The following is a 22,529-nucleotide window of genomic DNA, read 5'->3' on the forward strand; positions in this document are numbered from 1 at the left end:
TGTCTCTTTTGATAGTAAAGGTTGCTGACCCCTGGACTAGACGCTGCTATGGCGTATTGCTGTCCAAATTTATGTCACTGTTAGCCGGCTTTTTATGTCATCAGTTTTGCTGCTTCAAGGACAGTGTGGAGAAAAATAATCCCATTAGTGGGTTGGCCTCTTCGTGGTGCAGTGGGCTGCTGGCCTGCCTGTGTACCAAGAATCATTACAAAATGTAATATAATGCAAACTATCATATCGAATTACTGGAATATGTGAATTCACAAAGCAAATCCTTCAGGTTATTTAATCTGGTCATGTAAATTGTTAAATGTAGCATGATTAAATGCACTTTGTAAATCACTTTTAAAGCTGCAGTGGGTAGAAATGGAGCAAATATGATTTAAAAACATTTTGGTAAGAAGAGGTGCCTGCGAAGAGTCCAAAGGACATTAAAAGACAATAGCCATCCCAGCCACAGCTTGTTCACCCTGCTGCCGTCTGGAAAGCAATACAGAAGTGTCTGCTGCCGTACCACCAGACTGCAGAGCAGCTTCTTTCCTCAGGCTGTGCGACTCATCAACTCATCCTCCACCATAAAAAAATTGTTTTTCTTTTTAGTTTTTCTTATGTAGCATAAAGGGATTACAACTGCATTTCGTTGCGCAACCCTGTGTTGTATAATGACAATAAATGAACCTTGAAGTGTGTACTAAATAATTCAAAGAAGTTGATTGTGTCCTTAATCTCCTGTTTGCACTGAAGGAGGAAAATTAGAAAAAAAAAATAAGTATTGTCAAAGTACTCTAAATAATATTGTTAGGAGGATTTCTGCATTTTGCACCATGTACTTTATATTTTCTTTGGTGAATTGCTGGTTGTAGCGTGTTGGGAGAAGGAGCACAATGTATTTGTTAAGAAAACTATAATTCCAGGTCAGCAGATTTCTAAATAGCACAAAAACAGAAAATGAGAGCAGAACAACCAGCTGGATGCTGAGACAGTAACTTTGTCAGGGATGGGTTTACAGGAAAACTGATAAAACAGAACAGAACGGATTTCACTCTGAATTAAACAAGATATTTTCCACATTAATGGCAATGCCAATGACTTGTGCTACATTTGATGTAAGATAAAATTATCCTTATTAGGAAATACTTCCACAGCCTCAGGTTTAATTGGGCTTGTGGATGGAGTTCACTGGAAATATAGTAAGCCTACAGGGAGAGACTGACTGACACAAGTTTTCAATACTTGCTCTATAACAAACAAGCTGCTGCTAATGTCTAAATGCCAGCTACCATTAACCACCAAGTAGAAGAATGAATGCAATTTGCTACTTGCATTCCAATGGTTTTACACATAATACTATCCACACAGTGTTCTTTTCTTCCAGTACTCTTTGCTTGAACTTGTCAAGCTGCTACTTGATCTAGTACCTAAATCTTGTGGGTGGGGCAACGAAGACATTTTCTACAGTTATATTGCTCAAGAGCCAGATTGATAGGCATCCTGGATATTTTGGCACTAATGCTGGCATCACACAGCCTCGGCTCTACCCAGTGGACAAAGTGGTAATGGGCGTGAGAATTGCAAAATGGCACTTTGCATCAGTTTTAAAGGGGAAGGATGTGTCAATGAGAAGACAATAAGGGGATTGCTTAACAGGATATCCTCCTGCAATAGCAGTTTCTCCCCGGTGTACCCCGAGCTATACTTTTTGAGTCATTTTACACTGCAACATGTCATGAGGCTTTTGCACATTTTTCACCCGACAATCAGCCCACCTCACTGTCTGTCTTCTCCTCTTCTCCTGTTATGTAAACTCGGGAAAAAAAGTTCGGAAATTTGTGTTTGGTGGATTATTTCTCTGTTGTTTCAATGATAATTGGCATTGTATTTTACATCGTTGGAAAGCCTGCTTATTTACCTTCACAATGATGTCCAACGTGTAAGGATCATGCATTTGTGGGATGAGCAGCACAGCTGATTATGTGGGTAGCGCCCAAGAAAAATTTGCCAAAATGCTCTGCCAATGGTAAACAGTGTATTCTCCTGTTGGTATTGACTCTTGTTTTGAGTTGTTTGGTGGCTGGATGATTGATGATAGATCATTGTGAAGGTAAATAAACAGGCTTTCCAATGATGTAAAATACAATGCCAATTAGCATTGTAACAACAGAGAAATAATCCACCAAACACAAATTTCCAAACTTTCTTTTCCGAGTTTATATTAAAAAAATAAAAAATAAATAAATCATAGAAGTCCCATGTATTGGAAGCATCATTTGCTGGTAGAAGTAGTGGGAACGTGAGCCCAGAGCATAGCCATATGCACAAAATTCAATTACAAAACCATCACTTGTACAATGATACACAGACCTGTATTCGACTAATTATGAGGGTAACGTAACATATAAGGAGGGAGGCATAGATTAAGTGGGATGGTATGGGGTAGAAATGTGAAGCAGAAAATAAAATGAATGAATAAGTAGAATAAAATTAAAATTGCAAATTGCATAGATCGCGTGTTGACAACGTAGAGTCAATGGCAATAACATGACTCAGTGCCTGTGAACACTTGAAGTTACAGCCCCTCATCCAAAGGAAGCCTCTGCAGGGCACTGAAGAATTTATCATTTGAACCCCTCAAAGAATACTTAACTTTCTCAAGCTTGAGAAAGAACACAGTTTGACCTCATTTAAAGAATATGTGCTGCATAGAGGGGTCTTATTTTCTTTAAAGTAGTGGATCCAAATTCAGTGAGAATGCACCTCACACTGAACGATAGTCCTTCTTATCAATATTTTATGTCTTGGTGGAATTCAAGTTGCTCAACTAAAAACAGAAATTCACAGACACCAAAATTCTTCCCCTCTGAACCTCAGTGATTTATTTTGCAGGTGTACATATTCTAAAATGAAGACTGCCAACATAGTCTGGTTATTAAAACATATTTATTATTATGTACAGCATAACTGTTGCCACATTTACAATATTTCAAAGCCAGGGCTACCTCAATTATACATAACAAAACACAATGCAGATAGTGATGAATATTAAAATAGATCTTATATAAACACATAGAATATGGTGATATAGAATCTCGTACAAGTTCTCCTGCAGACCTTTTCATTGCCATTCTGTTGCTGGGCAACAGCTTTGGTCCAAGTTTACTTCCTGTCAGCTACTGCATTAGCAAACATAGCAACAGAAGATACAAAGGGGCCCATTTAGAACGCTCATGTTTTTAATTTGGAAAAAGGTTTATTGGCGTTTTATTGAATTGTTCAGGAGTTCTGATTCTGGGAACGTTGTGCAAGGCTTCACAGACGTCATAAAAATTTGAGCCAAGACTAACCTTTCAGTTGCAAGCAAACATTTCACAATGAAGGATGGGCAAAAATGCTCTGCCTGATTAGCGATTTGGCATGCACCGTAACCAAACAGCTTGGGAGTCCACTTTAATCACAACATTTTGGCTGTGCAGGTCACACAGCGGGATGCATGTTCTACATGACTAATAGTGTGCAGGGGAGTCATAAAACAAAGCCTTGGATGGTGATGACAATACAATTGTGTTAGATGATGAAGATTTCACTGCACGTTGTTAACTTAAAGTCTGCTAGTTTTTACAGTCTCAGTAGTCCCACTTCTGTTTGTGGTAAAATGGGTTATGCAAAATGAAACTCACAGGAATTATGCTTCAGTTACTTTAGTTTGCTATCCAGTTTCTCATGGTTGTATTTGGTTTGCTTACTTTATGTAACCCATGTGTATAGATAGAACAATAAACCAATGATAACAGATTTTACATGTCACACTATGAATGATCTCTGTCTGCAACACACCTTCCTGGTGATTATGATGAACACTGTTGATATTACAGCTACAAATAAAATGATTATGATCATTGTCCCAAAGTGAATTTCCTGTGCTTTTGTATGAAACAAACAATTCACTGAAGGGTTTTTCAGATACCCCGACATCGTAATGTTTCCATCACTTGCAAAGCATACAGCGTCACTAACATCAGGCAGTTTTATCATCGCCTCATGTAGGATTATCAGCCATTTACTGTCACAACAGTTAAAATAATTTCCACTAATATACATTAGATTGAGGTGCAGGGATAAAGCAAGAATCAAAGAATGGTTTAAAGACGCAAAATGATTATTTCTTATGTCGATTTCTCTCAGAGGAGAGCAGCTCAAACTACTGGGCATCTCGTCGAGATGGTTGTTAGATATGTTCAGCTGAGTTAAGGCTGGCATGCAGGGTAAAGACAGATCAGAGCGGGTCATGCTGTTTTCACTGATGATCAAGGACTCGAGAGTCTCTTGCACACCCTCTAATGCATCCCCGTGCATCACCATATGTGGATTTCTTGCAAGGTTCAGAGAAACCAAAGAGGTATTTAGAAATGTGTTTGGATGAAGCATTTTGATGTTGTTTTCTTTAAGATTGAGGTGTTTAAGAGTCCTTAGCTGCCCGAAGACGACACAGGATGTGTTGAGATCTATCTGCTGTGTCGATTGGTCCGTAGAGTCACAAGGTTGCACAGAATTGTCTTGTAGATTTAATGTTTGTATTTGTGGGAGAGCTTTGAGAAATAGTGGAGAAATGTATCCGAGGCCGTTACTCTGCAGGTCGAGGTACTTTAAGGAGGGAAAGAAAAGCTGACGATGGTGTCCTGACTCACTGTCATTTCTTATATTCCAGGTGATGTTTTGCAAACAGTTGAAACTGAAATTCAGAGTTTCTAAAGATAAGAGACGACTCAAAGTCTCCAGTGGGAAAGATCTGAAGTGGTTATAGCTCAGGTCGATATAAATCAGTGGCATCAGCCTCCATACTGAGTGTAGGTTATTCTTTGTAACTGTTTTCTCACGTGTGATATCACGATAAAGAGCATTGGCCTCTGATACCATTGCAGCCTCTGAATTTAAGGCACCAATCATGTTATTCTGTAAATGAAGATACCGCAGACCGTTAATTTTGGGAACAATTGGGAAATAAAGGAGTTTATTGTGGCTCAGGTCAAGAGTTTCAAGTTTGTACAACTGGTCGTCCTCACGCGTAACAAAGAACTCAACTGAATTTCGACTGAGATTCAGATATTTCACTTGATGTAATTTGAAATCACAGATATGTGCGAGGTTATTTTTGGCCAAGTTTAGCATCTCTAATTGGCTCAACGGTTCAAACGTCCCCTGTTCTATCACCGAAATCTGGTTGTCATCGATAGTAATGGCCCTCAAACCTTTACTCTCTTTGAACAAGTTGTGTGAAAGTCTTGTTAAAGCATTACCAGTCATCTTAAGTTGATCAAGGGACGATTTGTTCCGAAGATACAGCTCCACTGCATCATCGCTCAAGCCGTTCATTGATATGTCCAAACTCTTCAGTCCTCTGATGGATCGGAGTGCTTTGCCGTTGCTGCCAACGTCGTTGTTCAGCGCATTTCTGGACAAATTCAACTCCTCGAGTCGAGCCAGGTTTTCAAAAGCTCCCTCGGAGATGAGATCCAGCTGGTTGGAGCTCAGGTCCAGCTGTTCCAAGTATGGCAAAGCAAGTGTGTGCAGCTGTCTGATGAAGTTATTGGACAGGTCTAGTCTTCTGAGCCTCACATCCAAATCCAGAGGGACAGAATGTAGATTCTGGTTGTTCCAGGACCGCTCCTTGAAATGAAAGGAGCATTAATCATAATCAAAGAGGGAACCATGGAAACCAAACCCACAAAAAAACTGAAAACAATTGCAATGATATTGCACAAAATGATAAATCTTGAGCCTACCTTTGGCTCGTGATATGTCAGTCCAGTTATATAGAGGTCATGGCTGATTGACCAGAGCAGTAGGAGATTAGAGAACATATGTCTGACCATCCTCCCTGCTGCTGCTTCTGCTGCTGTTAAACTGTACCACTACTGCTGCTGCCAGAGCTCATATACACACACACACACACCCTCTTATAGCCAGGCTTCAAAAAAATGGGAGAGAGAAAACAGCTGTGGACACCAGATAGGCACTGTGGATACTATATTTAGACAATAAAGGCTTGACCACTGATATGTCACTTTTCTATTAAGAAAACATTTGGATAAAAACAGGCTTTTAGACAAAGATGCTCATATTTCTGTCTTTAATGTAACCAATTATACAGATGCATACATTCAAAATTAGTTATGAACCTTAATACCAATTGGGAATTTATTTGTACTAATACACATTTATTTTTTAACAAGTTAAATTGTATCATGATAAAGTATTTACAGTGTTGAGCATTTTGTGTCAACCAGGAAAACACCTCCAGAGAGATATAAATTTAAACCTTTGTTTGTTCCTGACATATTAGGAAAACGGAAACGATTCTAAAATAGACGAGAGGAACAAATAAACAGACAGCGCGGTGGTGGAGCTGGAGGGAAGCCCCCAGCAAGGTATAAAGAGACATGTTAAAATAGACTGATGAAAGGAGTTTGGTAGCGCACATAAACAATACTAGGGGACAGAGCCCAGGTGGATTACCTGAAGGATACACCATCAAAGCTAAAGGGTTTTAAAAGAAGTTGTCTTCAAAAAACTGACACAAGAAATGGGAAGTTCATTTAAAAAGTTCATTATGTATTTTCCTGAGATTAATGACAGGCTCTGACAGTTATCCTGCTGCTGTCTGTCACTCTGTCTTTTATCAGCATCCCCTCACACGGCTCAGTGTCAGTTTTCTACATCCTGCAGCAACGAGCCGCAGAGTTATCATCTTCATACTGTCTTGTCTCAGTTCAGCTGTATGACACCAAAAAAGGTCGAGTCTGCGTCCATAGAGATGAGGGCTTGGGGCCTGTATGGTATCACCAACTCTAGCTCATCGTCCTGATGCAGCTGCACTATGCCTGTAGCAGATGATACACAGAAGAAGGCATCAGAGGAAGACACAAGATGGGTAACAAATTAAAGGAAAAGCTGACATAATGTCTCCTACTGAGGCCAGCTTCAATGCTCCCTGGCATAGTCTCTGGAGCTGTACTGGAGGGGTTTTTTACAAAAGATTTTCCCTCATTTGGTGTTATGAGAAAATGGTGGAGAGGCTGCTAAAGTTAAAGGTATAGTGCAACATTTTTGGGAAATGCACCCAAATTTCTTGCCCAGTGTTCCGATGATAAGATTGACACCACTCTCACGCCTAAACATGAATCTACAGCCAGCAGCCGATTAGCTTAGCTTAGCACAAAGAGTGCAAACAGAGGTAAACAGTTAGCCTGGCTCTGTCCAAAGGTAACAAAATCCTCCTACCAGCACCTCTTAAAACTCACAAAATCAACACATACTATCTCATCTGTTTAATCTGTACAAAAGTGTAAATGGCCAGAAGCAGTCTGGAAACCTCAGGGTGACGATAAGACTTCAGGAAGTCACTACTTCCGGCCAAGAAATAGTCCAGCAAAGCCCTAGACTGTATAGAAGAAGTGGAATTAGTCACTGTGACGTCACCCATTGGATTTTGGAAAGCCATTTTGAAGCCTTGAGTTCGGTATTTTGGCCATAAGACATTTCCAAAAAGGTTATAATTAACTTTCACTGAAAACACACTGTGAAAGGGTTAAAATTGTAAAACGAAAACACGGACAACTCCCAGACCAGACAACACCGTGGTAGCGACCTGTCAATCACAAGGTAGCCACGCCCTAAAGCATCCTCTGCTTTATGGTCTATTTGACTCTAAATGGGACCATAATTTACTAAATGAACATCATGCTGTATTGAAGAAGACTTGGAACTAGCAATTGAGACCATAAACTCAAGTTTATTACGTTTACCGAGGTAATAAATCAAGTGGTTCATTTTCTCATAGACTTCTATACAATCAGACTTCTTTTTGCAACCAGAAGAGTCGCCCCCTGCTGGCCATTAGAAAGCATGCAAGTTTAAGGCACTTCTGCATTGGCTTCACTTTTCTGACCCAGAAGTTGCCCACTTGTACAACCACAATGTTTTGCTTTTATATTCAGGTTTCTGTACAAATTAAACAAACAAGGTATATGGGTGCTAGTAGGCATATTTTGTTTATGCTTTGGACAGAGGTAGTCCGTGTGCTAAACTAAGCTCAACCGCCTGCTGCGGTAGCTTTATATTTACGGCAAAGACAGAGAGTGGTATCAATCTTTTCATCTAACTCTTGGCAAGAATAGAAAAATAAGCATATTTTTCAAAATGTTGAACTCTATCTTTAAGTGGCCACGATGCAGGCCAGCAGTATCGCCTCACTGACCTGAGGTGTAGCATGTATTGGCAGGAGTTTCATCTGGCATCTCTTGCAGGCAGCGCAAGAGCTCTGTTGATGTCGTCCCCGTTCCAGTGGAACCCCAGCTTCGAATGATGTGACCCATAACTGTACTTGGGCTTTTGAACAAAACCTGTGAATTAAGCAGAACATTAGCGGAACAGTTGGAACAAATCAGATGTAATATCAATTTAGTTATGCTTGAGTAACAGTGACACAATACTTGTCCAAACACCAAGTAAAATCCATCTTCTTGGACAACAATTCTGTTTTCTTTTTGTGAAATTGCATTTCCTTGCTGCGCAGAAACAGTCCAAGGGATCACTGTTATATTTCCTACGGGAGAAGGCAAGATATACTTATTCAAAATAATGGCATACGGTGCAATGCTAAAGCCAAATACTTGAATTTAGTTGTACCTCTTGTGTCTGGCTGTTTGTTAATGTTAGCTGTTAACTGCAGGAATGATGTTGGAGCTGGCAAGAGGAGGAAATCAACATAACACTTTAATTTTATTAACTTAGCATGTACTGTTTATTGTCTCACTACCAGATTAGACCGTAACTAATGGACACATTTTCAGCTCCAACCCACCTCTGCAGCTGCCCTGTTCCCGTTTTACTCTCCTTGAAGACATCTTCAGAGAACTCTGAGCTTTTTGCAAAGTACTTGGCTTTATGTCCTATGAGAAAACAAAGCATTAGGAGACAATTTATTATTGCAGCGCTATCTGAACACTCACTAATGGCATAAATCTCAGTAGTACAATGTCCAAGATGACTCCATCCTGCATAATCAATGACATACCTCACTTGTTTTAGACATCTTGGCCATTTTCCCATTGACTCCCTCAGAACGTGGCTGATTTAATTGTAGAATTATGTCCCCTTGGAGTTTGCGAAAATCATTTTCTAAAACACTGGCTCTGTGCACCAGGAAAAGACTAAGACAAAACATAAATGCTGCTAGTGATAATAAAGCATTGTAAAGCATTGTGAGACCAGAGAGAAAGACTGGATGTCCTCAAGTTACTGAAATGGGTGAGGTCACACATCAGCTAACCCCGGAAACCTGAACGTTCAGTTTTAAAATTAGTTTCCAAATGAGGAACTATCTCCTCTGTGCCTCTCAAGATGGAACTCATTTAGATAGCATGAAGATTACAGCCAAATTTGCAGTGTATTGTGAAACTCGCCTTCAGAGTAAAAGCCACATTTTAATAACGCTAAAGGCCTCACTCAAAGAGAGTCATTTGTTCTTGTCAATACTCGTGCCAGCGGAGTCCAATATGAAAGAGAGTTTTAACCTTTTAAATCAATACCACCCGTTACACAAACACAAGAGACAGACAAATGTGTTTAGACAGAAAATGAAACATTTTAATCCATCAATCAACTCCATTTACAAAAGTATATCCCTTTTTATATACAATATGTACAGAGACGTATAAACAACTATCATTTTTCCACATGGATTCATTCATACGGTAACTAAACAATAGCACTGTAACAAAACATATCGCTGATATTCTGCAGGGATGCTGTAGTGCAAATGTGTGCAAAATATATAGTGCTGTTGCTCTCTGAATACCTTATAACTCCAGTTGTAATGGATTTTACTCAGCTTTGCATAGATATCTTTATACTTTGAACATGTATATGATCATATTATAACCCAGAGGCATATGGAGCTTGTTAAACCACTTACTAATAACTGTTAATATCATTTAATCAATTAAAATGTCCATGTATACAAACTGTAAATAAAAACATTTTGAATAGATGGTGTTTTTGGAGATACAAGATTATCATTCAACAGCACTTAAAAATATGTAAATATTAGGTATATGTCAGCGCAGTGTCCTTCCTTGTTATAAAGAGAGATGCCGTCTGTGTTGACACAAAATGGTGACTATAAATAGAAACTTTTGTTTGGCGAGGCTCGTCGAGGCTGATCTCTTTGCACAGAATCAACGTGAGAGGGGAGTGTAACAGTCTATATTGCCCTTTTTGATACGGAAATGTGAAAGTGACAAAAGTCACCCGGGTGCTTCCTCAACTTTAGTAACCTGGAGGATTTATGTATCCTCTAAACAGGGGCAAGACTGGGTGGCATTTTCATGTAGAGAGGGCTGCTGGCTGTGTGTAGTTATCAGTTCTGTCCAGCAGATGGAGCCTCTCCAAGTCTGACACTTCCCAGGAAGGTGGTGTGGTTGGTCATGCTGATGAGGGTGTCCTCATACACTATGCGTATGGAGATCCTCTGGCCGGCGCGGAGCAGGCTCACCCCAGCCGTGTAGCAGGTGTTGAACTTGCGCTGGCCCGTCTCGATGCTGCAGGTGCAGCGGAGGAACGGGTTGGAGTCTACCATCACCTCATAGCTGGCAATGTCGGTGAAGTTGAGGTAGTACACCTGGTGGAGACATAAAATTCACACGAGACTGAGAGGGGTAGTCAAAACAAAAACCACATGATATGTAAGATCTTACTTAAAGATGGAACAGCTGGAATATCAGAGTAGCAAACAAGGGTTTGAGTTATAGATGCTCACTTAGGGAGACGGGAAAAGAAATATGTCTCGTAATATAACTCAAACATTTATGGACAAGCAAAAGCGAGCAGGTTTTTACGCTTAGCTTCAGAGCGACTGCCAGTTCTTTTCATTCTAAACTGTAAATTATAAGAGTTACGTCAAGGACCGTACTCACTTCTACCTGACTATATATGAAGTAGACACCGTCCAGCAGCACCTCCAGCTCTCCAGAGCGAGAGTGCATTTTAAACACGCGGTGATGGATGGACACCATCTTCCAGTTCCTAAGGATGCCTTCAGACAGATCTAAACATGTCACAACAAACAAGAGGCAAACAGTCAACATAAACAGCTTTCAGCAGTGTTTAACTGCAACCAGAGCTCATTACTGGCAGAAAACATAAGCCTGCTAACGATGCTTACACTCCTTTTAGACACAGGGTAACCCTAAATCTGCTAGCATGCGAGGCTCTTGACCAGAGTTAACACATGTCTCATTTATTATATAAGCCTATAACTGTATAATAATCCTGCAGTAGCTGTAGGATTACTTTAATATTACACTAAATATTGGTAGCAACATTCAGCCCTCTTAACTGTAAAATCTTATATTTATTCTGGTGTAAATCTGTGTAAAGTAGAAGAGTTGCAGACCCAAGTCTATGACATGTTTATTGTTTTGTGTCAGAGACAGAGGTGCAGCTACAACTGAGAATAGACAGAGGACCCACCTTCTCTCACTTGGATGGTTGTTTCCTGCCCTTGCAAGTGAACCACTGCAGGCTGAAAAACAACAGAAAAAGATCTCTGGTTGAGTAATCTTTATACACAGTAAAACACGAGAACAGCGGTTTCATCTGGGATTGTGTGCGAGGTAAAATTTAATTTCAATAGCTGACATACTCTACCTGGAATTCTTTTGTTTTCGTCTTATCGGGAACCCCTGCAACAATAAGGGAGAGAGACATGATAAATTTCTGGCCTTCAACACTGCCGGGGAACAAAGGAGATGATGATGATTAAAACAAAACAAACAGTGAAATAGTTTAAGGAACGATCACTGCTCTCCCACACTGTGTTTGACATCCCGCATCAGAAACTCTCACTGCGAACGCAATGAGTTCATCGATTTTGACAACTTGAGCCCCCTTCTAGTGTGGGAACGTGTCTGCGTGCGGGGAAAATAGTGTAATCTAAGAACGAATCTCTCAACTCGTGGGTGTTTTCCAGTCCTCCGGCTCCACTCTTGGCTATCGCAGCGTGTTATCGCGTCATTTCTATTTTTATGTTTTAATACCTGCTGGACCTTGAGTGCCCGGAGGTCCCTGTGGCCCGGGGGGTCCAGGGGGTCCAGCGGGCCCCACAGCATTGCTTCCTGGAATACCGGGGATTCCAGGGATGCCCGGCGGCCCCTGTGGGCCCGGGGGACCAGGGGGACCAGGGGGGCCCGGCACAGACCTTTTTTTCCCTGCCAAGAGAGAAAGCAAAATGGTTGGCAAAGGTTAATCTTTTGACAGTCAAGTCAATTTTATTTATATAGCCTAAAATCACAAATTTACAATGTGTACAGCATCTGTACAGACTGTAAATTCTGATATGAAGAAAGGCAAGAGGCAGGAATAATGTGCCCGACGGACGGAATCAAATATTGAATCACTCCCAAGTCACACCTCAGGGATACTTCCAGAAAGTAGGCAGAGGGTAGCAGTCTAATAAATGACCAAGCTCACTGAATTATTATGTATTACCTTTTTTCTTCTCTTTCCTTCTTTCCCTTCCAGTCGGTTCTGTAAGGAACAAAAACAGGGCGGTTATTAAGCTTGAAATGGTCTCCCGAACAATTATCATCATCTCGGATAACAGCTCGCACCGTGTAGGTATCCTAAAATAACAGATTCAGATGTTGGGCTCTGAATACTGGAGTGGAGGTATGTCAGTCTGTGGTATCTTCTAGTGTAGTAATTTGTAAGTGTGGTTTCACCTCCTCTGTATGAACAAGTGCCTTAAGCATTCACAGGCAGTGGAACTGGAGAAGATCATTAGAGAGATACTTTATCCTGCCAAAATCCTTTTTCTTTGAATTAAGCCCAGATGGAGAATGCAGATGAAAGTGTGTGTACATGTGTGTGTGTGAGTCTCCCCTTTACAACCATGTGTGTCTGTGTGTGCGTGCATGGATGTTGGTGGGGCATCTATGTCAGTGCTTGAAAGACAAAATGCCCTTGTGTGTGTGTGTGTGTGTGTGTGTGTGCTCTGTGTGCAGCTGAAGAATCCTTTTCAAAAAGCCGTCTCGCTGCTCTTGTGTTTACCATGTCATTACAACTACAAAGGCCATTTAACCTTAAAACCTCACAGTTTGAGTCCCCCTCAAACATATGGCCAGTGTTTCTCCTCTGGCTAAATGACTGGATGCATCCGCGTAGATTTCTCTTAACGAGCAGCCCTATCTGGAATCTGGTGCCCGTTAGGAGTGCCCAGAATGCACACACACACGCACACACACACACACACACACACACGTGCAAACACAGGACACACACACACACACACACACACACACATACTCACACACACAGAAACACACATCTAAGGCTGAGATTACAAAAGCCTTTGTCTGTGCGCTGAGAGCAGAGGAGAGACCTGGGAATGATTAGTGTTTAGAGGCTCGGGACTTTACTGATTTATGTAGAAAGTCTCAAAGGTGAGTTTTTTCTTCTAATTTAAACACAATCACTAAACTCCCCCCTCAAGTATTCAGTGTCACGCCACAGACATTGGAATGCCTTGTGATCATGCTGCACTTGTTGCACTCAGACATGAAACTTCAAAAGGCTTCGCTTTTTTTATTTTTTATTTGCATTGCTCACATTCTAAACACAAACTACAAAAGCTAATTCAGACATATCGGCCATGTGGTTCTCTGCGGAGCTATTGATTACAATGAATCAATTCGGTGGAATTAATGAAAACCATCAAAGTCTCCGATGATTCAGAAAATGACCACCTGGTTCCTTAAAAATGACTGCATGTTTGACAAAGTAAATTTTTTTTGGTCTTATTTTCAGATCTGACCGATAACACAGTTGGAATCTGAAGTTCGAGAACTGGTTATTTGACAGATAGAAAAGATATTTCAGGCACCTGATATTACTTCGAGACGGGGGAAATCAACGCGCCTGGCTGCGCTGTCTGTTTCAAATTGGTGAAACCCTCCCAAACTCCTTGTTGTCTTTGTTTGCTGTCCAAGTAATAATCAATCCCATGCCATTTAATCTCTTGCTCTATAAACTCGGCAGCATTATGTGGTGGAGCTGCTTTGTTAAGTAAGCACAAAGCAGTAAAAAATCAATTCCGCAAAAAGTGAGAAACCATTAACAAACTGTTATGAAAATTTAAGAGCCACTTTAAGTCCCCCGAAAGTTATTTACACCGTACTGAACCCCCTCCAAACAAACACGAGTTACAGAAACCATTGCTCAACAGACGACGAGGCCTTCGCCAAGTACATATCCAGAAAACAGATGGATGCAGGTGCACCAGAGAGCAATGGTTTGTGGGTTTTTTTTGGTCATTATTGGTACTGAATTTGGAGTTTGAGTCTGACAAATACAGAAGGGTGAAGTAGGAGACAATAAAGTGTCGGTATGTGACTTCTCTATCAAGGTGTAAGGACATGACACAGCATTAGTAAATGATGGTACCTGTTTCTGTCTGCCTGCCGGGACTTCTTTTCGCCCGCTGAGTTATGCCCCTGTGGTCCTCTGTGGCGTGGAATTCGCTATGTCTGTGTAGTAACTTCTCCTGGTGAAAAAAAAACAAAAGAAAAATATTAATGGAAAATTTATATAGAAGGAAATTCAAGAGGGCCAGAGACTCTCCTCAGAATATGAATACCTTATATATTATATTAATTCCATGAAAGCAAACAAAAGGGATACAAGTATTCGAGAGCGAAGCCCATGTTACAAGTGGCCTTTTCTATTCTTGGGGTATAATGTTTGCACAGACACAACTTGGGGCATTTGAAAAGACACGAGACACTGTCAGACAAGCACATTCATTTGTGGCCAAGTCATTGTCTGTCCCATTGGGGCTGTAACACATCCTGTAACCCAAGTCACTTTTGTCTGTGTTTCTGCCGTTTGAGACAGTCACCTCGACACGACTGCTCTAAAATTCACCTTTTTATACAAAAGGAGGACATGAATTGCGGTTAATCTGAGAGCAATACCCATTCATGTGGCACCTGGTCCCAGCCCTATTCAGGAGGTAGCATGAATAAGCTAAAAAGAAAAAGGATCTGATGGAGCTGCTCTGAGCTCATCCCTAAAAACAGAGAAAGCTATGCTACAGTGGTGGGGTGTTCCCATGGGCGAGTGAGTGGCGGGGCAAACCGCATGCCTGTGTTCTTATGTGACTGGTTCTGGTCGACCTACATTCACATGAACTCCGTAGGACGCGCTGACCTGACTGTAGCACGCTCGAGACGAGACCGACTCCGACAACAAAAAATGTGTCGTGCTAAGGACGGTTTAAAAACGCTTCTTTCAAAGTCGCTTTCTGTTAGGGCAGCCAGTTTTCGTGATCACATCCTTGGAGGATTCCCAGAATCTGATAGACAAAGAAACTCAGCACTGGAAACACAACAAGACCACCCAAAGCCTCCTTTTCGTCGAGCCCCGCAATATACGAGAGATTGCTTTCGGTCACACTTTGGAGTGTCAGCATAAATAATGGTGAGAGTGTGAAGCATAAAGGCCTTCGATGGCTGAAGACAGACGACCAGACAACTGATATTTGTGCCGGACATCTGCTTGGAGTTTGGATAACTGACATCTCCAAAGCAGTGACACGTGCAGCCCCTTAGCGCGGGATCAAAAGATAATAAATAATGATGTATCAGTCATTCTTACTGCTGGGAATGAATCAGACAAGCGTACTGACAGGCACTTTGACCTCTCTTTTTCCACAAGGGCCCATCCCAGTTGGGTACAAGATGACATACTCCATGTTTCCAGCTGTGACGCTCACGTAAACACAGCTAGTTGTTATGTTTACTCCAAAACCCCGACGGCGAGAAATCTCCTTCTCCGGAAAAAGCAGCGTGAACTCCCAGTGCCTCTTTGTGTGGTTTTCCAAGCAGAGCCACTGATAGACCATAAGAAGACAGACAAGAAAAAGTTATGTTTCTAGTTTCTTCTATACCTCGTCTCAGATGTGGGAACCCCCCCCCCGCCTCCCTCCCCTCCAATGTGGTGAGGGATGAGCTGCATCATGTCAAACACCCCCCCGGCTGGCTGTGCTGGGCAAAGTAGTTAAAGTCTACATCCCTGACCAGCTGCCAGCCGCGTCTGACCTTATAAGCACGGGAATTCCAGCCCGACGGTGGAGGAGTGTGTGTTGGAGTGGTTCGTCGACGCACAGACCTCCAGATGTTCCCGCGAGCGGCGACGTTTCGCTGTTCATTTGGCGCGCAGGTGTCTCCACATCTCCTCTCCAGCTGTTGGCATATAGGGAGCTTTTTACCTCTCAAAAGGATTCGGGGTGTATGTTCAGGCATATGGCATTACACTTTCGTCTGTTCTGACAGCCAAACATGATTCAACAGCCAATTTCTGGCCCGAGATTAAGCCCCAGCAGAAACGACAAAAAACAAACAAGCAATCTGCTAAGGCTACTACCAAAAACTCTGGTGCGTCTGTTGTTGCACATGAAGGCAAAAAAAGCGATTCCATTATACGACTATGAGGAATGGCTTTGCGCCCCTTGTTTGCTTCATTTCACTTCATTACAACATTTACAGCCCTCATACCCTTCAAAGGCACGCAGAGTTACAGTAAATCAGGATGACAACGTGTTGGTATGTATGCCAAGTGCCAACTATTGAGTAAACCATTCTTTTTTAGCACAAGGGAAAAAATGCTATTAATTAGAGGGCTTTCAAATCTTCAAAGCGTGGGGGGGGTGCTGTTGCGTGGAGACAACGCGATTCCCCGTTGCTCCGCAAGGATATGACTAAAATTCAGTCACCCCAGGGATGTGTAATTTAGTGATCACAGGACTTCTTTTTGCCCTATTAACACTTAGTATTACAACGGCTTGTATCTCTCCCCATTTCTGCACTTGTATATCACAGAAATTCACAACTTTTCACGCTTTTTTATGAAAATAAAAGGCTACAGCTTGAGTGTTTTTTGACTAATACTTTTTGCCAGACATTCTGGTTGCAGTAACGCCTCTAAATCTCACACTAGCAGTGATAATTAGTCTCTATGTTGCGGTTGAGAATGTGAAGTTATAAAGTTGAGGAGGTGAAACTCAAGGTGAGGAGGTGAAATGCAGACTGAGTGCCCATCACTGCTGTGCAGGCATTACTAACTTGAATAGCATGCATTCTGCTGAGACTGCGACAGCGTGTTTTCTTCTTAAATATCCTACTAAAAAGGAGTGTCCGTACCTCAGCCAATATCACACACTGCTCTCTGGAAGGCCATGTGTTTTAAACCATAACTCGGGTAATTTAATAACAGCATCCATAGATTGTCATCTAAAAAAAGCTGTGGAGCGCAACCTTAGGGGAAATGTTGCCTGTCAGCAGCCAATCACATTTCAGATTGTTGCAACACCGCTTGGCAAAGCGACCTCTCGCTGAATGCCGCGAATGCTTTGAGAATTTATTATTTTGGTAGATGTTTGCGACTCTGGACTTAATCTTTACTGGGCGTCTACGCCGTCTGTCTGTCAAGACAATTCAGTCTTCTTTGGAAAAGTTTGCAGCCGCGTATCTCTGATGTTTCGACCTCCTCTGCCTTGTGCTTTTATGACACTTGTGTCCTTGCTGATTAATTCCCGATACGGAGGGCTCGCTCCCATCTGTACATACGATACTGCTGTTTTAACTAATCACGCGCTGGTCACAATTAAAGGAGATGTGGGTGACAGCCCACCCCGGCGCCCCAGAGCTTGTACGCTGCTGAGGACTTTGTGTCCCATCAAACTGACTTTTTTAATAGCCGTTAACTAGACTCCAGATGTTTCAGCATCTGTTCTCTGTGAGACTTTGAAGGCATACATCAGAGGAGAGAATTATTTCATATAATGGTTATAAGAAAAATGTTAGGCTGAAGAATAAAATCTGAGCTGACACAATTAAATATTCCACGGGTTTGACTTTTATGACGTGTCGCTCACTGAGGTCAGGTGAACGAGGCTGTCTGGGAGTGACACTTGCTCTTATTCAGTAATGTCCCGCATCACACTCAGGCTACAAACACACACACCTGGGAGGGGCTTTTTACTGTTGGGAACTGCGCAGATCTGCTGGACAGCTGGGATTTAATGCCTTGCTTAAGGGCATACCGACTGTGGCTGTTGAAGAGGGAAAGAGTGTTTGTTCAGATCATAAATGACCAGATCATCTGCTCTCATTAAGAAGCAACTAGCTGGATTGGAAAGAGTGTGAGATGTTAAGTGGTACGTTATTTTTGAGTGCATTTCTTTTCCTGCTTCTATTGTATATTTTCCTGCCACAATGAGTATCATTGCTAGAAAATCTCTGAAAATCTATAAACCTTTCAACAATATTGTCTATTTCTGTACTTGCATCTGAGGGAATAAAAATTGTATAGACATCCTGACAGATATGGATAGGCTCAAATTGTATTATATTGTTACAAATTTGCTTCGATAGCATTTGCCTTATTTTCTTTATTCGCCTCGGAGCACCCCGCAACTCAAGTTACAACTCACCTCAAGTTCACAGACACATTCTGAAAACTGATCAGACACTTGTAGTGTTACAGCTTATATAGCCTGGATCCTTATCTGGGGGTTATAGACATGATCAGTGTCTTCAGATCAGTTGTGGATCTATACATTTATGCCTTCACAGGTCCACTTGACTTTTTTTTTTTGGTAAGGGGCTGTAAAACAAGTGACGAGTCGTAGCTGAAGTACAAGGTGACAAAAATGGGGTAAAAAAAAAATGCATTCAAATGTGCCCTAACTGGATGAAAAAATAAAATGTAATGTTAGATTCAAACTAAATTGCTGCCAGAATAAACACGGGACGGTGTTTTCTTTTCATAAATCAAATTTAAGCATTAAAACACTTCAGCCTGACGCAAAGAAAACCCCTTTGCTTCTTTCCACGAGCACTTAAGAGAAGATATTTACATCTTAAAACTCATCTAAATGTCATTTTCCATTTTTGTATCCAGTTTAAATAACCTTTATCCTCCTTGATACCACGATCTCAGCCGAGGAAACCTTCTCTTTCCATTCTGTTTGACTCGAGGAGACGTTAAACAAAAGAATCGTGCCAAATGTTTGATGTTCGACGCTGACCAGACCAGTTGAAAACTATCTGACACGCACTGTTATTACATGAAGCCTCGCCACTTGTCTTTTTCAACATACAACTCGACCACAAAGCGGACTGAGTTCATCTGAACTGAGGTTACACATTGATCCACTGGCACTATGGGATGACAAAGCACATTATGCACTCTCCGTGTCAGCGAGATCACATGCAAGTCTACGTGGTGTGTATGTTTGTTCCTGCTTTTGTTTTCTCTGAAGACTTTCCACGTCTGTTACACTTGTCTGTATACCTGCACGTCGCATGAAATCGCTTCATCCTTTGATGAAGACTTGTGTGAAAAATCCAATAAACAATTTTTAGCTCAACAAAAGAGACTCTTCAAAGGAAATGCCTGAAAAGCTAACAAGTGCGGCCGCTGCGTCCAAATGCCACATGCTCCTGTTTCTCCAACTATGTAAACTGTGGGATGTGTAATCAGAGTTGTTTAATGCAGACATCTGGCAAGGACAGCATCACAGCGCTGTTAAATATTTACAGCTGGGCCACAGTCTTTCACCTCATGAAGCGTCACCATCTGGGTTGAATAGCAGGGCCCATCTCGCTGGGCTTCAGCCGGGGAAACCAAACTAAAATAAGCTTAGCCGAGGACACGCTGACGACTAAATGAATAGGCTGAGCTTCCCACTTGTGAGGGGAAAATGTTACGGAGCAAACACCAACACCAGGCAACTGATCTCTAATCTTTCCTACAGAGGAATGAAAGCCTCCATTCCTCTGGGGTGACTATCAAGTTGACGCTTTTTGCACAACTAAAAGTCCGGCCAATGCCCCACACACAGTGGATCATTTTCTCTCTGCTTACACAACCGGTGAGCTAATTGAGCAAGCAAAGTTGAGACCTACGCTTGGTCCCTTTGTACTGATGGAATTAGGGAGTGTGAGGTGGTGGTGGTGGTGGTGGTGGTTGTGATGGAGAGGAGGAGGAGGAGGGAGGGAGGGGGGCAGCTGTTGCCAAAGCCACAGACAACACAATGAACATTCAATCAGCCCTGCTGCCAGAAAGGAAAACACATGTGAGACGAGGCTGGCTCCGCTCCAAGTACCAACTGCCCCCATCTAAGTCCTGATGAATTTACATCAGCCCTTGGGGCTTTGCACCTGCTGGTGATCCAGTTCATTTTCCCGTCCACCTGCTCCAGCACACTGACTGACCCCATCTCTGTGAATCCAGCTGGGCAGGATGCCTAAGTTTTGAGCATCCACCTCACAGTCTGTTTGAGGGTGGGGAAGGAGCTCTAGGAACAAGACAAACTGGGTTAAATGTAGTTTGATTAAGGAGAAAAATAAAGTAAATGAGTTAACTGTGTGCAGCCTCTTGTTTTTTTTTTATGAATTAGCACCATATACCTCTCTTATAACTTCCTTGATATGCCTCCCTGCTGGATGCGTTTACCTGTGAACTGGAGACTTTGGCCAGGTGACAGACTTTTAAAGCTTATACCTTTGTACATCTTTGATTTGATTAAGGAGAAAATAAAGCTGAAGTAAATGAGTTAACTGTGGCAGCCTCTTTCTTTCTTTTTTTTAATGAATTAGCACCATATACCTCTCTTATAACCTCCTTGATATACCTCCTCCCTGGATGGATGTGTTTACCTGTGAACTGGAGACTTTGGCCAGGTGACAGCCTTTTAAAGCTTATACCTTTGTGCATCTTTGATTTGATTAAGGAGAAAAATAAAGTAAATGAGTTAACTGTGGCAGCCTCTTTTTTTATGAATCAGCACCATATACCTCTCTTATAACTTCCTTGATATGCTTCCTCCTTGCTGGATGTGTTTTTACCTGTGACCTGGAGACTTTGGCCAGGTGACAGACTTTTTTAAAGCTTATACGTTTGTGCAACTTTGATTTGATTAAGGAGAAAATAAAGCTGAAGTAAATGAGTTAACTGTGTGCAGCCTCTTTCTTTTTTTTAATGAATCAGCACCACATACCTCTCTTATAACTTCCTTGATATACCTCCTCCCTGGATGCGTTTACCTGTGAACTGGAGACTTTGGCCAGGTGACAGACTTTTTTTTAAAGCTTATACCTTTGTGCATCTTTGATTTGATTAAGGAGAAAATAAAGGAAATGAGTTAACTGTGAGCAGCCTCGTGTTTCTATGAATCAGCACCCTATACCTCTCTTATAACTTCCCTGATATGCCTCCTCCCTGCTGGATGTGTTTACCTGTGAACTGGAGACTTTGGCCAGGTGACAGCCTTTTTTTAAAGCTTATACCTTTGTGCATCTTTGTCCAACAAGGAGATCACACACACACACACACACACACACGGGAGCTCTCATTCAAAACATATTTGTGTGGAAAACTGAGCTGGCAAAAACTTTCGTGACAGGCTACTGTAGAAGAAGAAGTTGCCCAAGAAACATGCCATAACAGAGCACAAACCTGACACCGTGAATCCGGCAACAGGAGCACTGAACGGAGGTGAATGAACACGAACAGCCTCCGTGTTGAGGAATGGAAACAATGTTGCTCTTCATTTTGATACATTCTTTTTTTTTGTGTTACATTTTAGAATGTTTACCTCATTATACATTCTTTTGTTTTGTTACACTCTAGAATGTTTACCAATATTGCTCTTCATTTTGATACATTATTTTTTTTTTAATACACTTATAGAATGTTTACCTCATGCTCCTCTGCGCTGCGGCTGCTGCCGGAGTCCGGTCTCGGGTGTCCGGGTGAGGAGAGCACCGCCGCCGGGTCAGCCAGGTCACTGCCCGCTAGTGTCAATATTGAGTCCCGCTTCTGGTGGATAATCTCCCGTTTGATTTCGGAGCGCAGGTCCAAATAGCAGACGAGGGTGACAGCGTGCAGAGACAAGGACAGCAGGAATAATCCCAGGAAGACGGCACTGCTGCTCCGACTGCTCCTGGTGCACTTCTTGTTAGTGTTACACGTGCAGGGAGCTGCTGCTGCTGCCCTCAGGGGCATCACTTTGTCCGGGAAGTGCTCCTGCTGCGCGGGGGAACCAGCACCATCACCATGGCATGCCATTATAGGGAGACGGAGAGACGCTCTTCTTTATCTCGGCATAGTCAGGCTCGTGTGTGTGTTCTCGCGCGGGCCGCGGCTGTTATTCATTGAGCGTGGAGACTCATATATGAGGTGGTGCAGCAGCTACAGTGGTGGTGCAGACTTCTCCCGAGTTATCTGTAGTAACAATGGAGACCCGCCCACCTCTGCTTTGATTGGTCGAGGGACAATTACGGAGCCCAGACAATCCGGGCCAGAGGTTGGAGGAGGGTTGGTTGGAGGGCTGGAGGGAACCAGGTGTGCAGGAGTGGAGCGACACCTGATGGACACATTGAGCAGCTGCAACGCCTGTGAGATCAATTCAA

General features: G+C 42.2%; 3 protein-coding genes across 7 annotated transcripts; all 3 read right to left on the minus strand.

Annotated features, from left to right (window-relative positions):
* Positions 1 to 2,924: 2,924 nt before the first annotated feature.
* On the minus strand, positions 2,925 to 5,974 carry LOC141775192 (transforming growth factor beta activator LRRC32-like). The gene is made up of 2 exons (XM_074648312.1): positions 5,778 to 5,974; positions 2,925 to 5,661 (listed from the first exon to the last, which is right to left on the minus strand). The coding sequence occupies exons 1-2, from the start codon at positions 5,865 to 5,867 to the stop codon at positions 3,799 to 3,801; spliced, it is 1,953 nt and encodes a 650-aa protein (XP_074504413.1). The 5' UTR covers positions 5,868 to 5,974; the 3' UTR covers positions 2,925 to 3,798.
* A 133-nt stretch (positions 5,975 to 6,107) lies between these two features.
* LOC141775193 (tumor necrosis factor ligand superfamily member 13B-like) lies at positions 6,108 to 9,338 on the minus strand. 3 transcript variants are annotated; one of them, XM_074648315.1, is made up of 6 exons: positions 9,071 to 9,338; positions 8,858 to 8,945; positions 8,683 to 8,739; positions 8,499 to 8,599; positions 8,252 to 8,396; positions 6,108 to 6,875 (listed from the first exon to the last, which is right to left on the minus strand). In XM_074648315.1, exons 1-6 carry the CDS (start codon positions 9,254 to 9,256, stop codon positions 6,760 to 6,762), a joined length of 693 nt encoding a protein of 230 aa, XP_074504416.1. In that variant the 5' UTR covers positions 9,257 to 9,338; the 3' UTR covers positions 6,108 to 6,759. The 3 variants fall into 3 exon arrangements, with proteins under 3 accessions (XP_074504416.1, XP_074504415.1, XP_074504414.1); XM_074648314.1 differs by having other exon boundaries at positions 8,487 to 8,599; positions 9,071 to 9,337; XM_074648313.1 differs by having other exon boundaries at positions 8,252 to 8,599.
* A 282-nt stretch (positions 9,339 to 9,620) lies between these two features.
* On the minus strand, positions 9,621 to 22,327 carry eda (ectodysplasin A). 3 transcript variants are annotated; one of them, XM_074648316.1, is made up of 8 exons: positions 21,817 to 22,327; positions 14,497 to 14,596; positions 12,544 to 12,582; positions 12,093 to 12,263; positions 11,704 to 11,738; positions 11,527 to 11,578; positions 10,971 to 11,101; positions 9,621 to 10,675 (listed from the first exon to the last, which is right to left on the minus strand). In XM_074648316.1, the coding sequence occupies exons 1-8, from the start codon at positions 22,183 to 22,185 to the stop codon at positions 10,415 to 10,417; spliced, it is 1,158 nt and encodes a 385-aa protein (XP_074504417.1). In that variant the 5' UTR covers positions 22,186 to 22,327; the 3' UTR covers positions 9,621 to 10,414. The 3 variants fall into 3 exon arrangements, with proteins under 3 accessions (XP_074504417.1, XP_074504419.1, XP_074504418.1); XM_074648318.1 differs by lacking the exon at positions 21,817 to 22,327 and adding an exon at positions 16,152 to 16,370; XM_074648317.1 differs by having other exon boundaries at positions 10,262 to 10,675; positions 10,977 to 11,101.
* Between the last annotated feature and the right edge of the window lie 202 nt (positions 22,328 to 22,529).

This window comes from Sebastes fasciatus, chromosome 10, assembly GCF_043250625.1.
Source record: "Sebastes fasciatus isolate fSebFas1 chromosome 10, fSebFas1.pri, whole genome shotgun sequence".
In the NCBI taxonomy this organism is placed as follows: Eukaryota; Metazoa; Chordata; class Actinopteri; order Perciformes; family Sebastidae; genus Sebastes; species Sebastes fasciatus.

Excerpts from the sequence above, each read along its gene's own strand:
- eda (XM_074648316.1), bottom strand. The coding sequence starts at position 22,185 with ATGGCATGCCATGGTGATGGTGCTGGTTCCCCCGCGCAGCAGGAGCAC. Across the intron at positions 14,597-21,816 it reads GCAGCGCAGAGGAGCATGAG|GAGAAGTTACTACACAGACA; the intron begins GTAAACATTCTA and ends TTTTTTCACCAG. Across the intron at positions 12,264-12,543 it reads AAGGAAAGAGAAGAAAAAAG|GGAAAAAAAGGTCTGTGCCG; the intron begins GTAATACATAAT and ends CTCTCTTGGCAG.
- LOC141775193 (XM_074648313.1), bottom strand. The coding sequence starts at position 9,256 with ATGCTTTACAATGCTTTATTATCACTAGCAGCATTTATGTTTTGTCTT. Across the intron at positions 8,740-8,857 it reads GGAACAGGGCAGCTGCAGAG|CTCCAACATCATTCCTGCAG; the intron begins GTGGGTTGGAGC and ends TCCTCTTGCCAG. Across the intron at positions 6,876-8,251 it reads CAATACATGCTACACCTCAG|GCATAGTGCAGCTGCATCAG; the intron begins GTCAGTGAGGCG and ends CATCTGCTACAG.
- LOC141775192 (XM_074648312.1), bottom strand. The coding sequence starts at position 5,867 with ATGGTCAGACATATGTTCTCTAATCTCCTACTGCTCTGGTCAATCAGC. Across the intron at positions 5,662-5,777 it reads TGACATATCACGAGCCAAAG|GAGCGGTCCTGGAACAACCA; the intron begins GTAGGCTCAAGA and ends TTTCATTTCAAG.